This window comes from Cucurbita pepo, chromosome 3 (genome assembly GCF_057944985.1).
Source record: "Cucurbita pepo subsp. pepo isolate OVF chromosome 3, ASM5794498v1, whole genome shotgun sequence".
Lineage (NCBI taxonomy): Eukaryota > Viridiplantae > Streptophyta > Magnoliopsida > Cucurbitales > Cucurbitaceae > Cucurbita > Cucurbita pepo.
In genome coordinates, this window is record NC_141800.1 from 15,167,944 (window position 1) to 15,195,118 (window position 27,175).

At 36.5% G+C, this 27,175-nt stretch overlaps 3 protein-coding genes across 6 annotated transcripts; 1 reads left to right on the forward strand and 2 right to left on the reverse strand.

The window, feature by feature from the left end:
- Window positions 1–1,370: 1,370 nt before the first annotated feature.
- Window positions 1,371–7,986, forward strand: LOC111790200 (uncharacterized). Of its 2 annotated transcripts, none has more exons than XM_023671048.2 (9): window positions 1,371–1,594; window positions 1,710–1,881; window positions 2,671–2,882; window positions 3,820–4,101; window positions 4,762–4,884; window positions 5,952–6,096; window positions 6,728–6,825; window positions 7,420–7,456; window positions 7,560–7,986. In XM_023671048.2, exons 2-9 carry the CDS (start codon window positions 1,749–1,751, stop codon window positions 7,676–7,678), a joined length of 1,149 nt encoding a protein of 382 aa, XP_023526816.2. In that variant the 5' UTR covers window positions 1,371–1,594; window positions 1,710–1,748; the 3' UTR covers window positions 7,679–7,986. The 2 variants fall into 2 exon arrangements, with proteins under 2 accessions (XP_023526816.2, XP_023526814.2); XM_023671046.2 differs by having other exon boundaries at window positions 1,372–1,594; window positions 1,728–1,881.
- A 522-nt stretch (window positions 7,987–8,508) lies between these two features.
- On the reverse strand, window positions 8,509–14,977 carry LOC111790199 (clathrin interactor EPSIN 3). Of its 3 annotated transcripts, none has more exons than XM_023671045.2 (14): window positions 14,804–14,977; window positions 13,131–13,198; window positions 12,963–13,014; window positions 12,807–12,886; window positions 12,646–12,724; window positions 12,276–12,359; window positions 12,045–12,184; window positions 11,621–11,956; window positions 11,481–11,522; window positions 11,247–11,342; window positions 11,003–11,157; window positions 10,328–10,470; window positions 9,408–10,197; window positions 8,509–9,242 (listed from the first exon to the last, which is right to left on the reverse strand). In XM_023671045.2, exons 2-14 carry the CDS (start codon window positions 13,163–13,165, stop codon window positions 8,857–8,859), a joined length of 2,418 nt encoding a protein of 805 aa, XP_023526813.2. In that variant the 5' UTR covers window positions 13,166–13,198; window positions 14,804–14,977; the 3' UTR covers window positions 8,509–8,856. The 3 variants fall into 3 exon arrangements, with proteins under 3 accessions (XP_023526813.2, XP_023526812.2, XP_086978341.1); XM_023671044.2 differs by having other exon boundaries at window positions 12,039–12,184; XM_087122215.1 differs by lacking the exon at window positions 14,804–14,977 and having other exon boundaries at window positions 12,039–12,184; window positions 12,963–13,036.
- Window positions 14,978–20,262: 5,285 nt separating this feature from the next.
- On the reverse strand, window positions 20,263–24,596 carry LOC111790277 (uncharacterized). Its single transcript, XM_023671140.2, has 3 exons — window positions 23,167–24,596; window positions 20,476–22,631; window positions 20,263–20,396 (listed from the first exon to the last, which is right to left on the reverse strand). The coding sequence occupies exons 1-2, from the start codon at window positions 24,479–24,481 to the stop codon at window positions 20,503–20,505; spliced, it is 3,444 nt and encodes a 1,147-aa protein (XP_023526908.2). The 5' UTR covers window positions 24,482–24,596; the 3' UTR covers window positions 20,263–20,396; window positions 20,476–20,502.
- Window positions 24,597–27,175: the final 2,579 nt, after the last annotated feature.

A 27,175-nucleotide genomic window follows, 5' to 3' on the forward strand; every position in this document is an offset into this window, starting at 1 on the left:
CACGTCACCTCCTCCGAGTCACCTCCAAGTGTCCTCCACATTGCCTCCTTCAAGTTGACACCATGTCACCTCCTCCAAGTCACCTCCAAGTGTTCTCCTCCACATTGCCTCCTTCAAGTCGACGCCATGTCACCTCCTCCAAGTCGCCTCCTTCAAGTCAACACCATGTCACCTCCTCCAAGTCACCTCCAAGTGTTCTCCTCCACGTCGCCTCCTTCAAGTCAACACCATGTCACCTCCTCCAAGTCACCTCCAAGTGTTCTCCTCCACGTCGCCTCCTTCAAGTCAACACCATGTCACCTCCTCCAAGTCACCTCCAAGTGTTCTCCTCCACGTCGCCTCCTTCAAGTCAACACCATGTCACCTCCCTCCAAGTGTCCTCCATGTCACCTCCTTCAAGTCTCCAAGTCACCTCCTTCAAGTCGACACTATTTCACCATTTCACCTCCTCCAAGTCACTTTCAAGTGTCCTCCAAATCACCTATCGAACTTTACAAAAAAAAAAAAAAAAAAAAAAAAAACATCTTATAAATAGACAACTTAAATAAACAATATTTTCAACTACCACCTACGTTAAAACTAATAAAACTAATATTTTGATTTTTTTTTAATCAAATCTCTATTCAATGGTATGTTTGAAAACCCAAAATAAGTATTAAAAAACTTGTTTTTTTATTTTTTATTTTTTATTTTTTATTTATTTTATAAATTTGAGTGCGAATCGAAAACTATGAATATTAATTTGAAACACGTGAATATTGGATAAAGAAGCATGTAAAGAAAATCCCCACAATCTCTGAAGCATGTAAAGAAAATTCCCACAATCTCTTCCATCACTTTCTTCTCCTAGAAAAAACTTCCAGAACTCATTTGAAATCCAAGGTTACATAAAGTTTTAAACAATATGATAGCATATTATCCTGAGAAAGGCAGACATATTATCATTTTTATTATTGAAGGCCCTGCATTTGTGGATAGAGTTAAGTTGAAACAATTTTTTGATATGTTGGGTTATCCATTCAACAAACTCGACTTTTTGGGTTACTCCAAAAAAATTACCCTGCATTTGTGGATAGAGTTAAGTTGAAACAATTTTTTGATATGTTGGGTTATCCATTCAACAAACTCGACTTTTTGGGTTACTCCAAAAAAATTACTTCAACCTTATCAACCGACCCGAAATTTTGGGTTGGTCCAGAAAATAATTTGGGGAAATTTTAAATAACTACAACTATATATATATATATATATAAATAAAAGCTGTTGTTATTTGTTTAAAAAATATTATTTTAATAAAAAAATAAAAATTGACCTGAGGTATACGTTGACCCGCTTACTCAAAACTGGTCAATCTAAAGATAAAAGGACCCCTATTCCGATATTGCTTGAGGTCCCAAATTCCTACAGTTTCACGATTGCAGAAGCAGAACAAGGACGAGCCATCCTTCTTCCTGTTGGTAGCGACCCAGCATTTTCCCGTCTTCACCTTCAGCATCTTCACTGCTCCATCTCCATTCTCCAATCGCGGCTCACTTCTGCAGCTAACACTCTCTCCAACAGTTCACTCATCAAGTGTTGCCCGCTCGAATCATCGGTACGTTTCTCTGCACTACTCGGTTAATCGCCATTTTACTTCATCTAGGGTTTCTTAATTTTATAGTATGAACAATTTTTATTTGTGGATGATCCGGCCACTTGTAACCGTGTAGATTGCTTTACTTCTTCAGCACAAACTAAATTGTGGTATTATGGGGGAAACTCCTGCGAAGGCGCTTCGGAAGATCCTGGATTCGCCTGGTGTTCATCTTGGTCCTGCTTGCTTTGATGCTCTCAGTGCTAAGCTTATCCAGAGAGCTGGATTTTCATATTGCTTTACTAGTGGTTTGTATTTCTATCGTACGATTTTTTTTTTATTTTTTTCTTAATCGATTAGCACATCCGTTGTTTGTCCTTCTTTTTTGGCTCCATACAAGTCGGTTTGAGATTGATATTGGTGCCCTCTGTGGCTTTCACTGCTCTTGGTTTCCGTCGATAACATATGTTTGATCAACTTTTCTAAGTTGTATTGCCTTGAAAATATACCTTTGGTTTCATCATAACTTCTAGACAAGCATCCTTCTTACGAACTGATTCTATCTAGTTAAAGAATTAGGAAGTTCTCCAGAAGAAGTATGCAAAATTGAGTCAATCTAGATTCAAAGTCTTGTAGGAACCAATCATTTTCCAGGTTTCCAGAAATCCATCGTGGATTCAGGAGAGTATCATTTTATCTCTTTAGCACTTTTACTTCCTGGGCTTTTACTTGTTACATATACCTTTAAAAATTAGAAGATGGTAAAATACCTTTAAAAACGTTGATCCGGGTAAACACCTGGTGTTTACAATGTACTATGGATAATTCGTTTCCTTTGGTCTTAATTCATGATTGTTCCCCTGTTTTCTACAAGAATCTAATAGCTTAAACAAAGATTCTTCAATTACATCATCATTAAGTGTGGATGAAGCAGGGACTATAGAAATCAAAGAGGCAGAGGGATTTTTCCTTGTATAATATTTTGAATAAGTTACAATTAAACAATCCTCTACTTTACTTCCATGATGCTTGGATTTTCTAAATGTAGCTTTAAAATAGTTACTAAATTTACTAACATTACTTTGGTCTTCCTATAGGATTTTCAATATCAGCTTCTAGATTGGGACTGCCAGATACAGGTTTTATGTCATATGGTGAAATGCTGGATCAAGGGCTACAAATTACTCAAGCTGTGTCAATTCCAGTCATTGGAGATGGTGATAATGGATATGGAAATGCAATGAATTTAAAGAGAACTGTTAAAGGATATATTCGAGCAGGCTTTGCAGGGATCATTCTCGAAGATCAGGTTCTTTTATAATGTAGTGATATTGGTGTTGCTTTATTTTTATTTATTTATTATTATTATTATTTTTTTTCCAAAAGCTGCATGTATTTATACGATTCTTTGATTCTCTGGAAAGAAGGGGTTCTGAATGGGCTGCTTTCTTTGTCTTGGAAACTTTTCGGTTAGTCATAGTTTTCACTTTTCTCTTTGTTTCAGTCTTTTTGATGCTTGGCAAATGAGAAATAGAGAGAATGGGAAGAATTGAGGAAGATCAGGGAGAACCAGATTACTGGTCTAGTCATTCCTCAAATACTTAGTTTGTCTAAGGTTGAACTGGACGTAAAATAACTTGAACGGAACATTTCTAAATGACTGAAGTCTCTAAAATCCTAAATCAGTATAATTACATGCATAACTTATTAATCCCAATAAATAAAATTCCGATTGACAAATGTGAATATTTCTTTAGTGTATCTTCTGCATCATAAGATCCAATATCTCTTACCGACTTAAGTCATATCCACTTTTTTCAGCTCATGGTGAGAGGATAATAATTGGTATTGGATCTTCATCTCAGACCTGTGCACCTGTTCCATGGGTCAAAGATTACAAGTCATACTCATGTATTATTTAGTTTTTTTTATAATAATATTTCAGTTCTTCTACCGGACCTTATGTCAGTGAAAGAATTTTATTTTAGTAACATTCTTTGCATTTGAAAAGAAGTAAATATCTTGGAACAAAGTCACATAAATCAGCTTCAAAATTTTATGTCCATCTGTTAGTTCTTTTTCAATGTATCCTTTAATCAAAAAGTAACTGATCATTGGATGTATTGTCCTGTCCATTCTTTTTATTATTATTATCATTATTTATTTAAAAAGAAATCTTATTTTTCTGTTGAAGAATTTGCTTAGTTATCTAAGCCCATTGATTGACAAGAAGGTTATCATGGCAGGTATCACCAAAGGCTTGTGGACATACACGAGGTAGAAAAGTAGTGTCTAGAGAGGAAGCGGTGTCATGTATAAGAGCAGCTGTTGATGCTCGAAAAGAAAGTGGCTCCGACATAGTTATTGTGGCTCGTACTGATGCTCGACAAGCTGTGTCCCTTGATGAAGCACTATGGAGGACAAAGGCCTTTGCTGATGCTGGGGCGGACATTCTTTTTATTGATGCACTAGCTTCAGTAGAAGAGATGAAGGCTTTCTGCAAAGTCTCTCCTGAAGTACCTAAAATGGTATGACCGAAATTTCCTTACCATAGGATGCAAGTGAAGTAATTTGAATAACATTCCCATGTTGAAATGTTCATTACATAAATAGTTTGATATACAATTTTCGTTTAAGCTGCAATTTCTGTTCTTCGTCAACATCAGCTTCCCATAAAGCCCTTGGGAATCTGGCTTCAAAGAAGCGAGGTACCTTTGGTGAATGGTACTTGAGATACTCGCGAAAGTGCCTGTAGCCCATTTTTTTTTTAAATTTTTATTTTATTTTATTTTTAAATTAAGGAAGAAACCGAGAAATATTCTTAAAATATGTATTTTCCCTCTAATAAAAGATCTAACATCTTAAACTTTTCGTTATCCCATTGTTTGTAATATTATTTTTCTTCACGTGTCAAATTTTATTTACATTTTTATATTGGGTTCTTCACAAGAAAAAAAAACCCATGGTTTTCTGTGTTTTGCGCTTAAGCACTTCATGCTTTACAAAACACTGGCAAATGTTGCAATAGATTATTGACTGACACTAATTTCTCATAGACAATGCAATATTCCACCCATCAAGCATAAGTATTGCATTATTAGAAATCTATAATTAGTTTCTTCAATTTCTTTAATTATGGCATCAATAAATAAAAATAATTGACAGATACTTCTCTTCTATTTTTGTAGGCCAATATGCTTGAAGGAGGAGGTAAAACACCAATTCTCAGTCCTCTTGAACTTGCAGAAATTGGATATAAGGTTGTTGTTTATCCTCTTTCCTTGATGGGCGTATCCATGCGAGCGATGCAGGTAGCATGTCTGTCTGCACTTATAAACAAGAGAATTGATCACTATGAAGTCATACAAGTTGGATATAGTTGGAAATTTGATTATCTTAATTCATTTGTTCAATAATGCTATTATTTTTGTAGGCTGAATGAAAATTTACGGTGGTTACTCATTTTTACAATGGATAAAGAAATAACAAACTTCCTTTGTTTCCTGCATCAATTTCCCAGTCTAACTTATTGTCAAAAAGATTACCGCATAGAATATGCTCAAGGTTTTGGTCTGTCGAGGGATAACAATAATGGAAGGCAGAAATGGTTCTTAGACTACAACAGTAATCTTTTTAAGGTTTGGATCAATCCATCATTGTAGATTTCAGATTTGTCACAATTACGAATTTGGGAGTCAATGAAGTAGACCGGAAGGATTGTTTTGAAATGTTCGTAGCACCTAGATGAAGTTTCTTTCATTGAATATAAGAGCATGAGAGCAAGGGAGAGAGAAAGAATGATCAATGGATTTTTGAGGTAGGTAATAACATGATGTCTAATTTGTGAGATTTTCTCACAAAGTAAGTTGAGAAGTCATGTCTAGACCATTGGACCATAGAGTTTTGGGTATTGGTAACTTTAGCTTGCATAATGAGGCACTATTGGCTAAATGACTGACATTCTTTCTTGAGGCTGACTCTCTTTGGCGTAGGATATTGTGAGTAAGTATGGTCCTTGTCCTTTTGAGTGAGATTTGGGTTGGAGTCGAAAGGCATTTATGGAGAAACATGGTATTATACCTTCTTCTCTCTTGTTGGTCCCAACTAAACTCATGAGATGCCTGAAAAGAAAGCTTAATAATATTGTAGAGAAGATCAATTGGATCCTCTGCTCCTGCAATGAAATGTATTTTAATTTTTATATCATCCAAATCCTACGTGAGACAGGGGCCTTCAGTTAAAATAGTAGTTTGAGCTTGGAGGGTGAAAACCGTTGCTCTTTATTTTAGTTTTAATTTTAGTATTGTTTTTCACATTACATTTCATCTGAATCTTGAGTGCTTGTTAAATGCAATTGTCACCTGTTCTTTTTTTACAGGATGCGCTACTTGCAATTAAAGGAGGTCAAATTCCTTCTGAACGCATGCCATCTTTTGAAGAAATGAAGGAAATATTAGGTTTCAACAGTTATTATGAAGAAGAGGAGAAGTATGCTGCTGCTGCTAGTCTTCCTTCGCCAGGAGGTATGGAGTTCTTTCACCCTTAACTGAATCTATTGTGCTTTACAAGGATTGAAGGATATAATACTTGGTTTTGACGATGAATTCAAAGGCTTGACCTTGAGCAGATAATTAATAATAGTTAACTCTTCATAGCTCTTTTTCAAATTGATGTTTATTAATTATCTATCCATGAAGGTATCTTATTGCGTATCTAAGATTCATCCAACTTCTTAAGGTAAAATTACATTTCCTTATCGAAAACGAAAAAGCCAGATTGCAACAACATGCCTTACCAGCTTTGTTTGACAGATTGTAAATGCGGGCTCATAGATTGTTTTTCCGGCTTTGTTAGTCCATTTGAGGGCCAATGTTAGTATGAATATCCAGTTCTGAGAAAGAAAAATTGCTTATGTTTTGTTACATAGTCATGTACTAAAGTAAAGATTTTCTGGTTCGAAATCCAATTTCTGTACTGACCTAAAATTTCATAGCAATTTAATAGTTCTACCCTATTTGATACAAAAATAAGGTTCTTTTCCAGTGAGCAGCAGGATAACATACGGTTGAAATGATTGAGAGTAGAAAGGCCAAGGTCGTCAAGGTAAAATTGTCAAAGTAACTATATCTGATTTATACTGTAACTTTGATGCAGATGGATCAAAACATCCCCCTTCTGACATCTCACCCCGGAGATTGAGAGTCAAAATAACTGGAACAGATGGACTTGAGAGACTTGATGCTAGGATTCCTGTAAGTGTTCACGAATATCACATTTTTGTCCTTTTGATTGTTTTTGGAATCAAAATGAGTTCACGTAGTATTTTAATCAAATGGTTCGATGCCTCACACACTTTCTGCCCAAGGTTAGTGATGCAGCCAATTGTGATCTTTGTGTTCCATAACCCTTGCATCTGTCATTGTTGTTATTTCAAGCTGCTGATTGGTATGGTAACCCTACTTGGCAGATAGAATTTTAATAGTTGAGTTTGTATAATGATATAAAGGTTTTTAAAAGTTTTAAACCCCACTTTTGTTTCTTTCATTAAGAATTTGCAGAATTATATGTTCTTAAGAAATGTAGTTAGGTTTGAATTATCTTAATGTCTTAGAAGTTGTAACTCTACCTCAGCCTTTCATTTTGTTTTCCAAACCCTTTCATTATACAATTTTATTTTAATGTCAAATATAAAGAATAAGACCATTTTGGTATTTTAATGTCGGAAACGATGCTTACATTTCCTCAATCTTCAAATCTGGTTGCATTATTCAATTTCAGTTCTCTTGAAAGTTGTATTGTTATGCCAGATTTTCTTTTAAGAAGTTCTGGTTTTCCCCCTTTTTCAGGCTGGATCCCTGGATACCCTAACCAACATAGTTCCAGGTACTTTAATAATTTTTTTTTAACGGTTAAAGTAGCTTAGATTATTAACATTAACACGTTCTTGGGTTGTAATAAAAAAAAAAATGCGATGTTTGGAGTACAGCGTTAGGAGGCATAAACATCAAAAAACTGATAGATGATGCTGCTGAGGAAGTAGGAGGAAAAGTGCTGCTGGATTTTACTGATACAACGGGTGACAGGATTCAGGTCTTCTTGGAGTAATTTCATTCAGTTTTTTGCAACTGCCATGAAAATCTAGGGATGAAGGTATTTCACTCCTTATATTTGCTCTAATTTGTATTTTCTTTAGCTGTCTTTGTTTGTTAATAAGCGACTAGTAAGCGCAAAGCGTATGAATCTCTTTCATATTCACGCATGTACATAGTTTTTATGATTATGATTGTAGTGAGCCTTTGAAATGCCCTTTTAGCCGCTAGCATATAATAGGTTACGACCAAAATATATGATATACTTGTTTTCATTGAGAAAGCTTGAACTTGTTCTTATTGAAATATGATATACTTGGACAATTCTATTGCAAGATCACGAACCATTTTCGTGCTATAACTCTGTTTGTCTTCTAGGATGCACCACAAATCCACACTTAAGGCAAGATGATAGAAATGACGACATCCTTTTAGAGCGAAAATTCCATCCTTTTAGGGCGAAAATTCCATCCTTTTAGGGCGAAAATTCCATCCTCTTAGAGCGAAAATTCCATGTTCATATCTAAAGTTTGAAATACTTGGAACAATGTTTGGACGGAGTCATTGAGCTATGATTTTGAGATTAAATATCCACCCTAACCTGAAAAATCATACATACAAGAGTATAACTCAATTCATTAAAACATTATATTTTAGACTATTAAGTTAGAAGCTCTATTCTTTTTATTTTATAACTTATAAAAAGAAAAAAAGAGTGACGCAAACTACAATTTAGAACCTATTTCTAAAAATTAAGAGATTAAAAACGTGATTTAACAAAAAAAAAAGAAAAAATAAAACATTTACAAAACATATAATATCCTTTCATCAGTATCCTACAAGATATGAAATAAGAATGAGGCGAACTTACACCATCGTATTTTATTAGTTAATTTATGTTCAATCAAATTTACAATCACAAGAAAGTGGAAGGAAATTGACAAGGAGGAGATTTGAACTCGTTGATACACAAAATTCAAACCAGGACTGAACCCACAAAGAATGAGTAACAGGAGATTTGGTAGAAAACAATGAAGACAGAGGGCCTTCATTCTGGGGAAAAGTACAGCTTCAGATGATAAAATCTTGGGTTGGATGCAGACGTTTGAATATTTATTGCTGTGTCCTACCTAATCTCTTATAACCTGATAAACAAGCAGAGGCTCTTCCACAACTCTAACAAGATGTCTGATGTCATTGGTAACCGCCGTACCGTGGCTGTTGTGGGGCATAACCTCCAGCGCCCATCATTGGGTTGTATACACCGGGCATGTTCGCTCGAGGTTGCTGCATTTGAATTCCTTGTTGCCCCATACCCATATTCATCCCCATGCCACCCATGGGTTGATTCATACCTCCATAGCCTCTCATTCCCATGCCCATACCTGTACCCGACATCGCATTTGGAGGAGGCCTTAGTACACCTTCACCGGCTCGGCCTATCCCAGAACCAGATCCCATAGCTTTACCCATGTTAATGGTAGATACCATTGGAGCTATACTAGGCTTCTCCATCCTCTTTTCCCTCCTACCGAGGGATTCAAAATCAACACCAATGTCCACCAATGGGTTTGCTTTAGCTGCACAAGGAGAACTAGTTCTTCAAAAAATGAGGAATCAAGATCTATTATGTTTTTCTAAACGTATGAAACAGCCCAGGACGTCCAAAAGAAAAAATCAACACAATCAAGTTAAGCTCATCGGTGTGTGCAAGTGATGTAATGAAATCAAGAGGGAAAACTCACGTCCAGATATGTTTAAATTGACAAGTCCTCTGCTTAATGTGTCAGACCATACTGTGGACTTGGTCTCAAACTTATTCTTCGAAGCTTGAGATGCCGTCGAAAGTGATCCGACTGGAGGAATTTGCTGGTAAGCCATGGCAGTATAGTTTCCTGCTTGAGGATTATAACTACCCATAACCTGTGGGTTAGATTTTACAACAGGAAATGAAGAAGCCACTGGAGCTACAGAACTGGAAGCTTGAAGTGCGACGTGAGAACTCGTGGGAACTGCAGAACCGTCCTGAGAGGATCCAAAATTGTTGGGCTGTATATTAGGTCCAGCATGAGGAGGAGCCATATATGAATTGACATGAGCTGGTGTTCCTCCCTGTGTTATGAACATCCCATTGCCAAACTCTCTCCCTGGTTCTGTTTGATTTTGAAAATTCATAGGAGCAATACTTCCATATTGCTGATAGTTCCCCAAGTTAGAATTTGGCTGTGCAGGCAAGCCAGAGACAGCTGAAAAATTTGGTTGTGCTGGTTGGTTTGATATTGTAAATGTGGGTTGTGAAACAACAGCTGGTGAAGTTTCAGGAGGAGGAAGGAGATCAGCCAGTACACCAATATCTTGATGTAGCAGCGACTCTTCACGAGGATGGTGCGAGTTCTGTTGAGGTTGAACAGGGATGTCCGGTGTAGAGTAAGATGCTGCAGAAACCGATTGCCCATGATGAAAATCTGCTTGATCTTGGACACCAGAGGAAGGAACGGCTTTAAAAGACGAATCACCAAATGGGTCTTTAAAAGTCTGCATGGCATAAGAAGGAATCCAATTTTACGAAGTAGCAAAACCACGGTACAACATGCTCTCGGCAATGCTGGGAATAAGATCGATCAGAAAGCATCAAGTCATGAGTATATGAAAGCGAGAAAATTGCCTGATTTTGAGTATAGGAACCCTCTGCAGAGCTTTTCCGAACACAACTCTTGGAGTCTGTAGTTGATGTTACTGGCTCAACAGGCACTAAGGCCAAGGAGTCGAATAAATTCGTCTCTGAACTGCTCGAGGCCGTCGGAGCAGCTGAAATAGGAAAAAAAAAAAAAAAAAAGAGAGAGGAGATGAGATAATAAGTGCAAGTCTTCTTATGCCCACTTACACAAAGCACACATTACTAGAGGAACCAAAACCATACAGTCCTACCATGAGAAAAACATACAAACCAAAGACTAGCATAATTTTCATTCCAAAAATCCCCAAGATAAACAAGTATCTCCTTTTGGTATTTTACTGCTAACGACACGGAAATGTCGAAGGAACTATCCTACTACAGGAAGTACCGAACGTTTCATTAGAATCGATTAAAAAAAAACGGAACAGATAGAATGGGAGGTAGGACCCGACCATCATTCCCTACCCAGACAGCTAAGAAGCTTACACATGGACTTTCAGCACTGATAAAAAGGAACATAAATTCTGTCTTTTGTCACACACTTGACCCGACCGTCATTCCCTCTCGAATTGTCTGGGAGAGTTTGTATTGCTTAGGGTTTGTTCTTTCTCAATATATCAGTACAAAGTAGGTGCAACATAGAAAACCTAGTGCTTCCCATACCTCGAACGGAACCCCGGGGGTCAAATTCATCAGGACGATCAAATCCCTGGGTAGGCGGGGATGTAGAGGTTCCATGACTAGTTGGCTGGCTCGGAGTACTGGATGTCGGTGGAGGAAAAGCTCTTGGAGCTGTAGTTGATGGAGCTTCTACATCTCTGTTTACAGATACAATATATCAATTGAATGAATGGTGAAGAAGATGATAAGAAAAAGTGACATCAAATCTTCCGTACAAAATTGGCACCTTTGACTATGCACAGAACTTCCAGATTCATTCATAGCTTCTTCATAACTAGGCGGGAAACTAAGATTCTGTTCCGAAAATTTACGTTCAAGCTTCCTATGAAAAATTCAAGTTTTGTAATGCAACATATTGCTCCTTTTAGGATAAAAGAGATACCCCAAACAATAACACTAAACTGCTTCCTCATCAGAGAAATATAAAATAAACAACAAAATTAAATGATCGAAAACTAACCTTCCAACCGGAGATGGCTCGTGTGCTCTGGCACGATTGTTGCTGCAAGCAACAGGAGAAGCAAGGAAATGGAAAAACTATAATGGAATTCACTAATGTAATAGTTATCTAGCATCAACATTTACTATCTAGGTGCCTACCGAGAAGAAACGTGACTATCGTCATCATATGTACGTTCTCCATCTCTGTCAAAGCTCCTGCTCCTTGAACCATACTGATGATCATCAATGCTTCGACTTCTTCCACGATAATCATCGTCCTTATAACCAGCTCTGTTATAGCGTCCTTCATAACCACGACTATATGAATCCTCATTTCTGCCAGAACGATCATCTCTGAAACCATAGTCCCTTTCCCTCCCAAAAGAATCAACATTTTTGTCTCCATCGTAGCTTCCATATTGTCCTTCATAGCGCTCGTCATATCCTCCTGTTCTTGATCTATACATACGGCTCATAGATGACGGGGTGCGAAACCTGTGTGATATCGTGATATTCATAAATACCGTAAAAGCTGAAAGAATTGACAAAAATAACCAAACATGGAGAGCAGACTCACTTGTACCTATTGGCAGCAGCTTTCTGTCTGACCTCAACGATCCTTTCTTTATCATTTACAAGGGCAACAAGATTTAGAGATTTCTTTCTAACATTGTTACCCTGATCCCTCGCACTCGAATCGATGTATTGAAATTCCGATAAGGTCTGTCATCCAAAAGATGGTCGATTTTTTCAAGAAAATCATAGAGCTAGAATAGAAATAGCAGTCCTAGTGAATCGAGTACGAATAATGTACCGATATCTGATATGCATGTTCTCTGATGTCGTCTATGACTCGCTCTGACCCATGACCCACCAAGTACTCCAAAACAGTCAACCCCTGAGAAAGATACAAGTTCGGGTAGGAATAAAACGAAAAAACGAAAAAACGAAAATGGAAAGGTTGAAAGAAAACGGGAAAAACAACTAAGATCTTCTCCGTTGAAAGACCCCTACATGGATAATACACATTCCAGTTCAACGAGCCAAATTCTAATTGTTTTGTTCTATAGCAAACTACGGAGTAATTTTTTCATCTCCAAATTGTTTGAGGCCTACGCCTTCTTGAATCCATATTTCGGACCTTAGCTCGATGTTACAATAAGAAAAAGGGAAAAACTACTAACCTTGTAGACATGCCTCCAATTCTTGCCCGTATCATTAATCCGCTTCCAGATTATTCCCATGATCAATTGATATTCATGACTGCATGAACATTTGGAATAAGTTCTCCCCTGGTGTAGAATATTCAATCTAAAACCATCCACAAAAGCAAGCCTATGCTTACTGATTTCTAGTTGCCTCTGCTATATCTGCAAGAAGGGATCCATGAGGCCCCCAAGGCTCATTGCTAGTGGCATCCAAAACCTGGAAAAGAGACCTAAGGGCTATCATTGTGGCCATGAGTTTCAAATGAACTTAAACACTTTTCTTTTTTTCATACCTTCTGCTCTATTTTAGGAATTTTGAGCACGGTCTTATTGACCTCTCGCTTTCTGCAATAAAATAAGAGGTACCCTATTACGAAAACGTAACGCATAACGTTATGTTTACGAGATCAATGGATAAAAATGAATTTTGATGTGACGAGACAACTAAGAATATAGCTTACATGTCTCTAACAGTTTGATCAAAGACCTTCTTCATCCTAGCAAATTACAGCAACAACCAGATGCACCCCTAGGATATTACACACATACAAAAGGATCTCAATATTAAATATACAAAATGTAAAAGTTCAAACTTCAGAAGATATATAGCAATAAGAACACGATGATCGTTGGTCTACGTATCGGGTGGAAGTGGCTACGTAGTTAAGTTTGTTTTTCTTTTTTCGAAGAAAACTCATCTTATATGGTAGCTCTAGCCAGTTGAATCTAAGAAACGCCAAACTCCAAGTTCACAAATGCTAAAACTCCCGAATCAAGTTGATTTCATTCTAAATGATGGCAACTCTTGGGAATTTGATCTAACAACCTTATTGCAGAATAAGATCTTTAGATCTAGATATATCCAGGAACCTCAAAACAATAAGGAATCACCCCGAGCGAAAGTAAGATTCAGATTACCTTGTTGATCAAATATCTCAAGGCAAGAACACTTGTTTTAGATTCAAATTACTCCACAAGCAAGACTGATCAAGTTAAGCTTGAATGATTCTAAGCGTACAACCAAAACTACATAGAATTGTAAAGAAACTTAGCCCTTCGCTAAAAGAAAGCACAATTGTGAGAGTCCCACATTGGTTGGGGAGGAGAACGAAACACCCTTATAAAGGGTGTGGAAACCTTCCCCTAGCAGACGCGTTTTAAAGCCTTGAGGGGAAGCCCGAAGAGAAAGCCTAAAGAGGACAATGTCTGCTACAGTAGGCCTGGGTCGTTACACAAATCCTCTTTTTACTACATTTTCTAAGTCTACTTTCCAAAGACAACATACATGACTTTATCCCGCCTCGAAATCAAACCATTCACCTTCCATGGGCATTTCAAGAGACTTTATGACCATAGTTAGCCACTATGTAAATGTAACATTAAAGTAAATAAAACGTCTTAAAATACATTAATATAACACTATAACCCCATATTATCATCCGCCCAAAATTTGTAATCATCTCAGAATAAGTGAAGCTTCATTCTTCCTTAATGTGGCAAGAATTGTAACTTGAGTTTATCTCGTGACAACTTGAATAACATTTTCTTTAGAAGTTCATATGGCACGATTTAGATGTCTACAGCCCGTCTAACTAGATAAGACTCTCCACCTTCTTAAACGACAAACAGTTCCTCACGATTCGAAAAAATTAGGATATTGTTCCGTTAAATCCAATTTTTAACATGTTATGGACCTAAGTTACTCCATCCTGCATTTGCCAATGCCCTGATATTAACAAATAATGTCATAATCAGCAATGTAAAGGATTTATACAGCAACAGGATCAATGAAAAACTCAAAACCGATCAAAATAAAATTCTCCTCTTGAGAAAATCCTATTGCAAAACTCTACAATATCAAAGGAAAACATAAGGGGGTGATCGATATTTTTCGGCATTGTTGCGTGGAACGTACAAATTCCATGATTTCAACCCAAATTTCGAACAAATATAGCCTATTGAATCAAATTTGGAAGGAATCTTAGGAGACTAAGAACACGAAAGAGGTAGCAGAATCAAGTGTTCTAGCAGCTACCCAGAAATGGGAGCACAAAAATCAGGCATAACAAGGGTATATAAACCGAAGAACAAACGAAAGAAAATGGTAGCCATTGAGAATCAAACAAGAGCGCACCTGATTGAATGAACTCCGATTAGCGGGGTTGAAAGCAGTAGCCCGATCTGACGATCACGATTAGACGAAGAACATGATTCTGGAGTTTGTTTGATGCCGGGAAGAATTGAATGATGTCGCCGGTAATCGAAGAGGAAGAAGGAGAGGGGCTTCTCTCTCTTCCTCTCTTGAAATTTGAGAACTCGGCGGAAATGGGAGAGATTACGAGAACGATAGCGCAGGTAGCCCAGCTGCGCGCAGGCAGGTAATAAGCAAAACCCAAATGGGTTCCAAAATTTAAGCATACTTATTTCATTGTAATCATGTATTAAATTTCTTAATTTTGCATGTTACGTTCATAATCATCTCATTTTTCTTTCTCCAAAATCATCTCCTTCACATCTTTAAATTTGATTGTGTTCGATAAAGTGTTCGTAATTTTATTTATGATCGATATCTGTTTGTCATTCAAGCTGCATTAATATGGTCGGGTCAGTGATAAGTAGTCATATTTCCTTTTCTTTAGTGGAGGATCCTTCTTAAAGATAATATAAGGAGAAATAACATTTTTTTCGTTTTTGATGTACGATTGTACAACACTTGTTCTAACTTTGTGAATAAATCAATCATGTGAAAATCGAATTTTGCGAACAATTTAACGTATGATCGAGGCTCAATGTTTGTCATAAAATGTTTTATAAAACGTGAGTGAGAAAATGAGTTGAAAACAATTTGAAAGAAAGAAATGCTATAGGCTAAAAGCGAATAAGCTGCATCCATAGATTTTATAACATATAACTCGGGTAGGAAGAATTGACAATTAGTCACGTCCTTGTTAATGTATTTTAGGACCATTTTTAGTGCTGACGGATGTAGACATGATTTTGGTGAATGACAAGGATAGTAAAGATCTAACTACGTATAAAAGCAAGAAAAATGAGTTTAGTATATTTATTTCTTGTCGAAATAAAGGTTAAACAAAAAATAACGATCATATTTAGTTCTAAACACATCAAAGTCAAACATTTAATTAAAATTTGCTAACTTAATTTCTATATACATTTTATAAATTATCTTATAGATAGATAAAATATATTTTAAGAATGGTTGAATAAAAAAAAGTATGAAATTAAAAAAAATGATATATATAATTATATCCTAAAAAAATGTATATTTTAAAATTAACAATAAATTCGATGAGTTTGATTTGTTAAAGGGAACTAATAAGTCAACTAACTCTTAAATTAAAAAAAAAAAATCATTTATTTAAACTATACTTAACCTAAACGGTACGAGTTGAATTGGGTTGATCGAGTTTTACAGGTTTGAACACTCGTAAAAGTCCAAACATAGAAGTCTTTGATGAAGGCCCAGCAAGCTTCATAGGCCCAATATGCACAAAAACCATATGGTTCTAGTTATCTCACATGTTAATCTAGTTATCGTTAATGGTTCGATCTTCGATTTACAGCTGATTAATAACTTGTGAGTTAGACCCAATATGCACAAAAACCATATGGTTCTAGTTATCTCACATGTTAATCTAGTTATCGTTAATGGTTCGATCTTCGATTTCCAGCTGATTAATAACTTGTGAGTTAGAGTTAAATTTCATGTATGATTTTTTTTTTTTTTTTTTTTATTTGTTACTTTAAAAAAATTAAATTTAAAATGAAAAAGTATAAATAAAATATATAATGTTTTTTTATTGACAATGAGAAAAAAGGGCTCACCTGCTACAAAAGAAATTGGGCATGGAAAAAAAGTCATCAAAGTTACTTAGGTAGGAAATGTCCAAAATGCCCTATTATTATTTTGGCTGAATTTGTCAAAAGGAATATTAACTTTTTTTTTTTTTTAATTATTTAAATAATTGTAAGAATAAATATTGAGAAGAAAAAGACAGAAAAAATAAATAAAAAAAAAAGAAGAGTACAAGTTAAGTTTTTTTTTTTTTTTTAATATTCAAAATTAAATTTGATAATTTTGATTTCTCAAATCCTTTTAATAGCTATTTTATTTTTCAAAAAGATTGAATTGATTAATAATAATTGATATGGTTATTCAAAAAATTTCATCAAACACATGTGAACCAAGGGTAGTTGAGTAATTATCATATTTAGGTATTTTGAAATATATTATTGTAAGATTTACTGAACAACCAAAAAATCATTATAATTCAATTCATAATTCAAACTCTTTCCATTATTGTAGAATACCCCATCCAAACCATAAAGATTGGATGAGTTATTTTTTTAGATTTAATTGAATTTTTGGAAAATCGAGAATTCAGGTCCGTTCGGGTTGACATTATTTTGATTGGGTCAACTCAACCAACCAAAAAATTACCCAATACAACACTACCCTATTAAGATTATTATAAAAATTAAGAATATTTGATGCTGATATGTTAGATGTTAGTAATGGGCTGGTGACTTGGTGACTTGTAAATGTTTGATATTTGATATTTATAGTATTTTAGTTATTTACCTAACCTATATTAGGGATAAGTAGGGCTTTTAAATAATTACTAAAGTCAATAAAAAAAATAGAGAAAAAATAGAGGGTTGAGTTGAGAACTATATTCGAGTTGTTGGAGCCACCAACCCAACCAACCCAACCAACAAGAAAATTTTGGTTGGTCCAAAAGATTTCTCAAACTCAACCCAACCCGTGTATACCCCTAAATAAAAAAGGGGGAAAATTAAGATTAAAAATAATTAAAGACTAACGGTATAATCTTAAAACTCTAATATCATTAAACCAATCTAAATATAATCACAGATACTATACACTAAAAAACAACAAAACCTAAAGAGACAGTTACAAATACCGTCTTGTTTAAATTCTACAAAATATATAGATATAGATATATATATATTCGAAATTTAGATGAGTTATATTTAGATTGATGAAGTTATCTTTGATTGAACTACTTAATCAATAAATAGCGAAGATTGATTTTTCAAAGCGAATAATTGAAGTATTACGATACACGAGTTGATCCAGCTGTTAGTGTTACCTACCCCATCAAACATGTGTTCTTATCAAAATGAATTTGTCCAATGTTAAATGTCTTAGTACATTTTTGTGCTTTTATTATTTAATGCATTTCATTCTTTTTCAATGGAAAATTTTTATTTCACTTTTTCTTCTTTGCTTCTTATCTCTTCCTTGCTTATATTTATATAAAATTTTGCTCATTTTTCTTCGATTCACATGTTTAGGTCGAATCATTTACGGTATGGTAAGTTTTAAGTCTTAATATCATTTAATTTTAGTCGTTGAAAGTTGGTGACTAAAATAAAGGTAGAATTGTTTTTTGAACCTTCAACTCAATTATATCGAGATGGTATTTAATGAGTATGATTATGGTTATTCAATGAATTTTTTTAGCTAATACGTGCAATAAAGTTGACTTCTGGAATTGATACATTTATTAGATAAAAGTTTGATGCGGGCTATGTCCATTGCTCTAATGATTCATGATAACTCAGTGGATTCAACGACCATTATGTCGGTGGCAATTTCTGACCTTTCAACTTTCGATGGTAGAATAGTGGCCTACTATGATAGTGACGGGTCATGGAGAATTAGGGTTCAATTATGGAGAGGGAGACTGAGAAATGGGCATTACATCCAAGAAAGGCAACAGATGCGCAAATTACCCAATCCTGACACGCAAAGGTAGTGACAATAAATAACAATATCGAGCTCTTCGAGTCTGGTAATTAGAATGAGTACAATCTAAATCCCTTAACGAGAATCAATTGGAGGGTAAGTTTGGTGCCAGCACCCGCAATAGAGTATTTTTAAATTGCTGCAATTAAAAAGTTCGTAGTTGAACCTTGAGTTGGGTCGATCGATCTGTCTATGGTGAGCACTGGTTGTTTTGTCTCTTCTGCCAACGATGTGCTCCTGGCCTTAACTAGACGGGTCATACCTCCGACACTGTTACTTTGAAGAAAGTAAATATTCATAAATTTAATCGATTTAAACATATTTCTTCTCGTAAGAAGTTAGAGGTTATCAAATCAACTCATATATCCACAAACGGAACTAAACTTGAGAAACACTCCTACCATGTGGTATAAAACATAAATCTAACATTTTTTTCAAAATATTTTAAAAAAAATTATCTTATCAAACAAGTTTGCTAGAAAAGAAACCCTTTGTTTATTTTCCAAAAAAAAAAAAAAAAAAAAAACATGAAATTATTACTAGAGATGACTTTGAATACACTCCATCTCTATGCTCATTCATTAAGATTAGACATGAAAAGAATAATAGAAAAAGGGGAAAATACATTAAAGCTTCAAAATATCAATTATTAAGTACGACTAAAAACATCTATTTTATCCGCTGGAGAAGTCGAAGTCTCATAAATGGGATTGAGGATATAATTATATTCCTGTCCCGTCTCTGCCTCGTTTAATATAAATATATTTTCAACACATACATATTAAAGAATTTAAATAAAAAAAATAAATTATTTAATTTTGATACTCTGATCATAATATTTAATTTAAAATTTATGTTATAAATTTATTTTAATAGTTAAAATATTAAAATTTAAACTTTTAAAAACTACACAACATTATATATATTTGCTTATTGATTTATTAAAAAATTAATAAAAATTATATTGAAAAATAAAAACTTTAAAATATCTATTTTTTTATTTAAAAATAATAAAAAAAAAAAAAATTACTCCCTATCCCTCACAAAAATAAATGGAAAGTGAGATGGAAATGAAATAGGTGGCAGAGATGAAGACGGAAAAAACTGGGTTCCGCCTGTTGCACATCTCTAGACACTAAAGGGAGCGAGTGTCGAAAAAGAGTAGAAGGAAATTGATCCACATTCCACTCAATCTCTCACACACACCTTACTTGCTTCACATCCCACTCCAATTCCAAGCAACAAACCAACCAAACATTTTTAAGACAACTCATATGCTTCCAACCATAAACATGTCTCCCACCTATGTCTCCACTTCACTCAATAAATAAATAAAAATAAAATAAAAAAAATTATTCAACATGTTCGATCAATTTTAAATTTCTCTCTTATACATTCAACGGTAGAAACTCATCTGACATATTAGTTCGTGTGAACGAGAAAATTATTTGAAGTTTTGTATTGGGTTGAAATAAATGCCAGTACTGTATGATCGTTGAAATCGTTATCTAGCACGATTTAAGAAGATTCGTGAATAAGAATTAGAGACTTAAAAGAAGCGAGAAGTTATTACCAAAGTGAACAAAATCACAAATCTTAGCCAATGCATACTTGATCTATTCACAAATAGATATGAATTAAAACAAATAACAAAAGGCTTCACTACTCAAATCACAAAACAATAATCATCTTCTGCAACATCCAAGCCCTGCCATTGATGCAAGCTCAACCCTTGAGGCCACTTTCCCAGAAGTACACAGTAATAAGATGATATGGAAGATGGCAACAAGAGAAGAAGATGCAATCTGGTCCAAAATGTTTGGATAATGCTCTGTTTTTGCAAAAGGACCCTTATTATTCAATGGGCTGAATTCACCACCACTAACTGTTTCACTAATGAAGCCTTCATTTATTCCACTTTTGAAAATAAAACCTGCGGATATGTGAAGAACTCATTAGAAATTTGATGGGGGGAATGAAAATTAATGAGTAGGGAAGCTTGATTTACTTACAAGATTGGTGTCGAACTTTTTTAGAACTTAATAGTGGGTAGGTGGGGGCGGAGATGCGTAAATGTAAACCGGGGGAAGGGCTTTCTCGGGTGGTGGGGGAGATTTGTAGTAGTATGGGGGAGGAGGAGAAGGTGAAGGAGGGGGAGGAGATTGGTAGTAGTATGGTGGAGGAGGTGATGGAGACGGTGGTGGTGGGGACTTGTAGTAGTATGGTGGAGGAGGGGATGGGGATGGTGGTGGTGGGGACTTGTAGTAGTATGGAGGAGGAGGCGATGGGGATGGTGGTGGTGGTGACTTGTAGTAGTATGGTGGAGGAGGTGATGGGGATGGTGGTGGTGGAGACTTGTAGTAGTATGGTGGAGGAGGTGACGGTGATGGTGGGGGAGGAGACTTGTAGTAGTATGGTGGTGGGGGAGATGGAGAAGGTGGTGGTGGAGACTTGTAGTAGTATGGTGGAGGAGGAGAGTAGACTGGAGGTGGAGGAGATTTGTAGTAGTATGGCGGGGGAGGAGAGTATACTGGAGGTGGAGGTGACTTGTAGTAATACGGTGGGGGAGGAGAGTATACTGGAGGTGGAGGTGACTTGTAGTAGTACGGTGGGGGAGGAGAGTAGACTGGAGGTGGAGGAGACTTGTAGTAGTATGGTGGAGGAGGAGAGTACACCGGAGGAGGAGGTGACTTGTAGTAGTATGGTGGGGGAGGAGAGTAGACTGGAGGTGGAGGTGACTTGTAGTAGTACGGTGGGGGAGGAGAGTATACTGGAGGTGGAGGTGACTTGTAGTAGTACGGTGGGGGAGGAGAGTAGACTGGAGGTGGAGGAGACTTGTAGTAGTATGGTGGAGGAGGAGAGTACACCGGAGGAGGAGGTGACTTGTAGTAGTATGGTGGGGGAGGAGAGTACACCGGTGGAGGAGGTGACTTGTAGTAGTACGGTGATGGAGGAGAGTACACTGGTGGTGGAGGTGACTTGTAGTAGTACGGCGGGGGAGGAGAATAGACTGGAGGAGGAGGTGACTTGTAGTAGTACGGTGGGGGAGGAGAGTATACTGGAGGTGGAGGTGACTTGTAGTAGTACGGTGGGGGAGGAGAGTAGACTGGAGGTGGAGGAGACTTGTAGTAGTATGGTGGAGGAGGAGAGTACACCGGAGGAGGAGGTGACTTGTAGTAGTATGGTGGGGGAGGAGAGTACACCGGTGGAGGAGGTGACTTGTAGTAGTACGGTGGTGGAGGAGAGTACACTGGTGGTGGAGGTGACTTGTAGTAGTACGGCGGGGGAGGAGAATAGACTGGAGGAGGAGGTGACTTGTAGTAGTACGGTGGGGGAGGAGAGTATACTGGAGGTGGAGGTGACTTGTAGTAGTACGGTGGGGGAGGAGAGTAGACTGGAGGTGGAGGAGACTTGTAGTAGTATGGCGGGGGAGGTGAGTACACCGGTGGTGGAGGTGACTTGTAGTAGTATGGTGGTGGAGGAGAGTACACCGGTGGTGGGGGAGACTTGTAGTAGTATGGTGGGGGAGGTGAGTACACCGGAGGTGGAGGTGACTTGTAGTAGTATGGTGGGGGAGGAGAGTACACCGGTGGAGGAGGTGACTTGTAGTAGTACGGTGGAGGAGGAGAGTATACTGGAGGTGGTGGTGACTTGTAATAGTACACCGGTGAAGGTGGAGGAGGAGATTTGTAGTAGTAGGTAGGTGATGGAGGAGGTGGGGACTTGTAGTAGTAAGTCGGGGACGGAGGAGGTGGGGACTTGTAGTAGTAAGTTGGAGACGGAGGAGGTGGAGACTTATAGTAGTAAACAGGGGTAGGAGGAGGTGGAGACTTGTAGACGTAAGGTGGGTGGTAAGGCTTAGGCTTAGAACACTCCTTGTAAGGCTTCTTTGGAGCATAAGCAAAAGGCTTAGCGTACAACACAACCTCGTTCTTAGTCTTGGACTTGACTCTCAACTTAGCTCCGACCTTGCCCCAGTGAAGGTTGGTCGGGATGTTGCACGATGAGCCCTTGGGCGGTGCGTAGAGCTTAGCCGTGCAAGCCTTGCCACGGTATTTAGCATAGTGAAAGCCCTTGACTTTAATGCTATATTTGCCATTGCTCTTGGTCTTTCCATAGGCCACAACCTCTTTGTTTCCTGCCTTGCAGCTCACTTCAACAATAGCTCCTAGAAAAAAAAAAAAAAAAAAAAAAAAAAGTTATAAATTAGAAAACGACATCGTTTTAGCTTTTTACTGCAGGGCACAATTATTCTAGTCTAGAAACTCCTGACCTATTGAGTTAATTTGTTTGGATACCCAAAATTTAAAAATATTATTAAAAATTACTATTTTGGGTTCTTGATGTATAATAATTGAGGCAATGATAGCACCCACATGGACAACGGTGGTACTACTTTATTCTATGATGGTGGAAGGGCAAATTAGTAAATGTGTCGTTTAAATAATTTAAAAAATAATGCATTATCCAATTAATGTTTGGAAAAACATCATATGAAAAATGTTTTTTTTTTTTTTTTGGGTATTGCAATTTGACTATGACATTCTGACTTGTATTTTAGGTAACCAAATTAAGAATTAAGAATCACAGTCGTAGTCATGAGGCTGACATTAAAGACAAAAGATGGAAAATAGAAATTAAAGATTGGGTTTAAAGAAAATAATCAGAATTTTAAAGAGGGAAATTTTAATTTGAAAAATTACCTTTAAGGTGCTTCTTGTTGTGTGATTTTTCGGGGTATGCCCAGTCGTAGCATCGGATGCAGTAGACTTTTCCGACCACCTTGAAAATTAGGTGGCGGTGGTGGTGGTGGGGTGGGTAGTATGGAGGAGTGTAGGGCTTTGGTGGAGGAGAGTAGTAGACTGGTGGAGGTGGAGATTTGTAGTAATAGACGGGTGGTGGTGAGTAAGTTGGTGGTGGTGGGGATTTGTAGTAGTACGGTGGTGGAGGAGAGTAGACTGGAGGAGGAGGTGACTTGTAGTAGTACGGTGGGGGAGGAGAGTACACAGGTGGAGGAGGTGATTTGTAGTAGTATGGTGGGGGAGGAGAGTACACCGGAGGAGGTGGTGACTTGTAGTAGTATGGTGGGGGAGGAGAGTACACAGGTGGAGGAGGTGACTTGTAGTAGTACGGTGGTGGAGGAGAGTACACAGGTGGAGGAGGTGACTTATAGTAGTATGGGGGAGGAGGAGACGGTGATGGTGGTGGGGGAGATTTGTAGTAGTATGGAGGAGGAGGAGAAGGTGATGGTGGTGGTGGGGACTTGTAGTAGTATGGTGGAGGAGGAGATGGTGATGGTGGTGGAGGGGACTTGTAGTAGTACGGTGGTGGAGGGGATGGAGATGGTGGTGGAGGAGACTTGTAGTAGTACGGGGGAGGAGGTGATGGTGATGGTGGTGGTGGGGATTTGTAGTAATATGGTGGAGGAGGCGATGGTGATGGTGGTGGCGGTGATTTATAGTAGTATGGTGGAGGTGGTGAAGGCGATGGTGGTGGTGGGGATTTGTAGTAGTACGGGGGAGGAGGGGACGGAGATGGTGGTGGGGGAGATTTGTAGTAGTACGGGGGAGGAGGGGACGGAGATGGTGGTGGGGGAGATTTGTAGTAGTACGGTGGAGGAGGTGATGGCGATGGTGGTGGAGGAGACTTATAGTAGTACGGTGGTGGAGGAGAAGGAGATGGTGGAGGTGGAGACTTGTAATAGTACGGAGGTGGTGGAGATGGAGAAGGTGGTGGAGGAGACTTGTACTCATACACCGGAGACGGTGGTGGAGGAGACTTATACTCGGGAGTAGGCGAGTAAGGAGGAGGAGGAGAGTCATAGACAGGAGGAGGGGGAGAATAAGTCGTAGGCGGCGGCGGCGACTTGTACTCATAAGGAGGCGGTGGGGGAGAAGCGTAGACGTAAGCATTTCCGGCAACCAATCCTACATTGCCAGAAAGAAGAAGGACAGCCAATGCCATGGCAAATTGTGGCCAGAGACGACCCCAAGAGGGGTCGCCACGGTGGGTCTTCATCGGCGGCTAAAAGAAACAGCCCTCTCTCCGCCCAAATTTCTCAGAAAAGTGAAGATGAGAGAGAGAAAGAGAGAGAGAAACCCGGTGGTTTCCGTCGTGATTGTGTTAGAATTGCATGAAACTGTAATATATTTATAATCACATCTAAGCCCCCAATTCCAAGCAGTTTCCCATTTGATTAATTCTCCAAATTAATTTTTAATTTCTGCAAGCTGGCGTTCTTCATTTAAAAAAAAAAAAAAAAAATTAATTCCCTTATCTTATTTAAATTAATTATCATTTTAATTTTAATCTATCTCTTCCCCAATAGCTTGCTTAGTTGGGCCATTTGGAGCCAGTCTCCAGCAACTACTTCAATTAAATAATTTAAATTCCCAATCATTTCCTCTCCTAATTTCTTTCCTTTTTTTTTTTTTTTTTCATAAATTAAAAATTCTTTTAATTTCGGTAATTATATATTATTTATTTAATTAATGGGTGTGTGTAGTGAGTAAAAAAGTGGGTGAAAATAAAAGGCATCACGAGGCGATTAGTTAAGAGATTTGAACAAGACTTTTCCAAAGGGAAAAGCGGAAAAAGAGGGGTTGTATTGATGAGCGGCGGCGATTCCACGGTGGGACAATACGTGGCATAATCCAACACGTTGGATCAAATCTCTTTATTTATATATATACCGCAAATGCATTATTTTTTTGTTGAATATAATTCTTTTTAATTTTAACACAAAAAATAAAAAGGAAAAAGGAAAAAAGAAAAAAGAAATTGGAATTTTGCAGGCAGCCATTATCTAGGCTTGTATACACCCTCCAAATAATAATAATAATTAAAATCAATTATATTAATTAATAATAAGTTAATAAATAAATAATAAAAGGGGTTGTATTAATTTTAATGCAATGGTTAAAAAAATAGAAAAAGTAAAATAAATAATGTGGTAACTTTGAAGTAAATTCCAATTCATGAAAAGAATAACTTAGACCAACACTTTTGCCCCCACAATTTTTATGGACCACTCCCTAAACTTTAACCAAATTTAGTACTTGTTCAATTTTTAGTGTTTTAATTTCTTCATTTTAGAATTTATATTATTTTTTTTTATAAATAATTAATTATTTTCAAATTTTTGTTTGCGTGTTTATCTACTTTTAAAATGTTCATTTTAGTCTATATTATTATTTTTGGATCCATATTTAAGAACTATCCTTTATTTATTTACTGGGTTTCTATTATATAATTTTTTTATTTTTTTTTTTATTTTTTTACAAATAGAGCTGAATAATAATACAGAGACACAAAAAAGAACAAAAATTGGAAGTATATGAATTAAAATAAATATTTTAAGAAAATTAAAACCGAACCCGAAAGAACAATGATCGAAGGGGTATTTAAACGGAATTTTAAAATTAATTATTTGAATTATTTTTAATTTTGGATGGGGCGGAAGTGGTTCACAAATAATAGAGATTAATCAAGAGGGCAAGTACCTTTATATATATATATATATATATATATATATATATATATATATATATATATATATATATATATATATTGACTAACAAATTGAGGCACATGGTGTGGTGGGGTTTACATTGCAATTTTTATTTTTATTTTTAAAGAAATCCAATTCTTTTTATTATTATTATTTATAATATATAATATCAACAAAATATATATATATATATATTAAATAAAGTAGAAATTCAATAATATTAGTCAATTAATTACTCCAATAATTGTCGAGAAAAAAAATACTTTTTTTAATAAACAAATATCCACTCTATCATTTATTTGATACAAAATTAAAATTTATATTAAATTCTAATATTTTAATTTTGTATTTGGTAAAATTAAAAAATATAAAAAAAAATTAAGAATTTATTAGATATGAAATTGGAAGTAATTGAAAAATCCAAAAATATATATTTTTTCAAAAATTAAAATTTTAAGGACTAAATGGTAATTTCCTACAAAATTGTTGTACAGAAGCTGTATCCAAACAGAACCTTCTCCTGTCAAGGAATGGCGTGTAATAAAGCAAGTGTATAAAGGGCAATATTGTAATTTCACGAAGAGAGAGAAAAGGAGTTATTGGATGAGAGAGAATATATAAGGGAAGGGAGTGGGAAAAGAAGACAAGATACATATGCTTTGTTAATAGTTTAATTTTATTTTTCTTTTAAATTATTATTATTATTATTATTATTATTATTAAATTAAAATTGTCGCTGTCAACGAGAGCGGCAAAGCGGAGGCGGCTTTGTGCCTGCGGCGGCTTGGCTGGTTGGCTGGCCAATTGGTACTATGAGTTGGAATATTGACAAATCGTAACCTCATCGCTTCCGTGTACCGAACCACTTACTCGTTATCGACTCAATTTTAAACCTAAACTTATAAATTAATTTAGCTTAAAAAGTTGTGATGAACAATTAACCGAGACTACATTCAAATAAAAATGATTTTTTTTTTCAGTGGCTCAAATATAAAAACTTCGTAATTGAATATTCTTAGCTTGAAATTGATGACATCATTTTTATTCCATTAATTAGGGAGAAATATTGTAACGACTCATGTCCAAGATTCGGATCCGTATTCAGAATTTGAGTGGTCCCGACATTGCCCTCAATCCCCTACGACATGGTCACAAACTATCCTCACAGATCCACACGAGTGCTTTCAGCTTGGTTTGTCTTT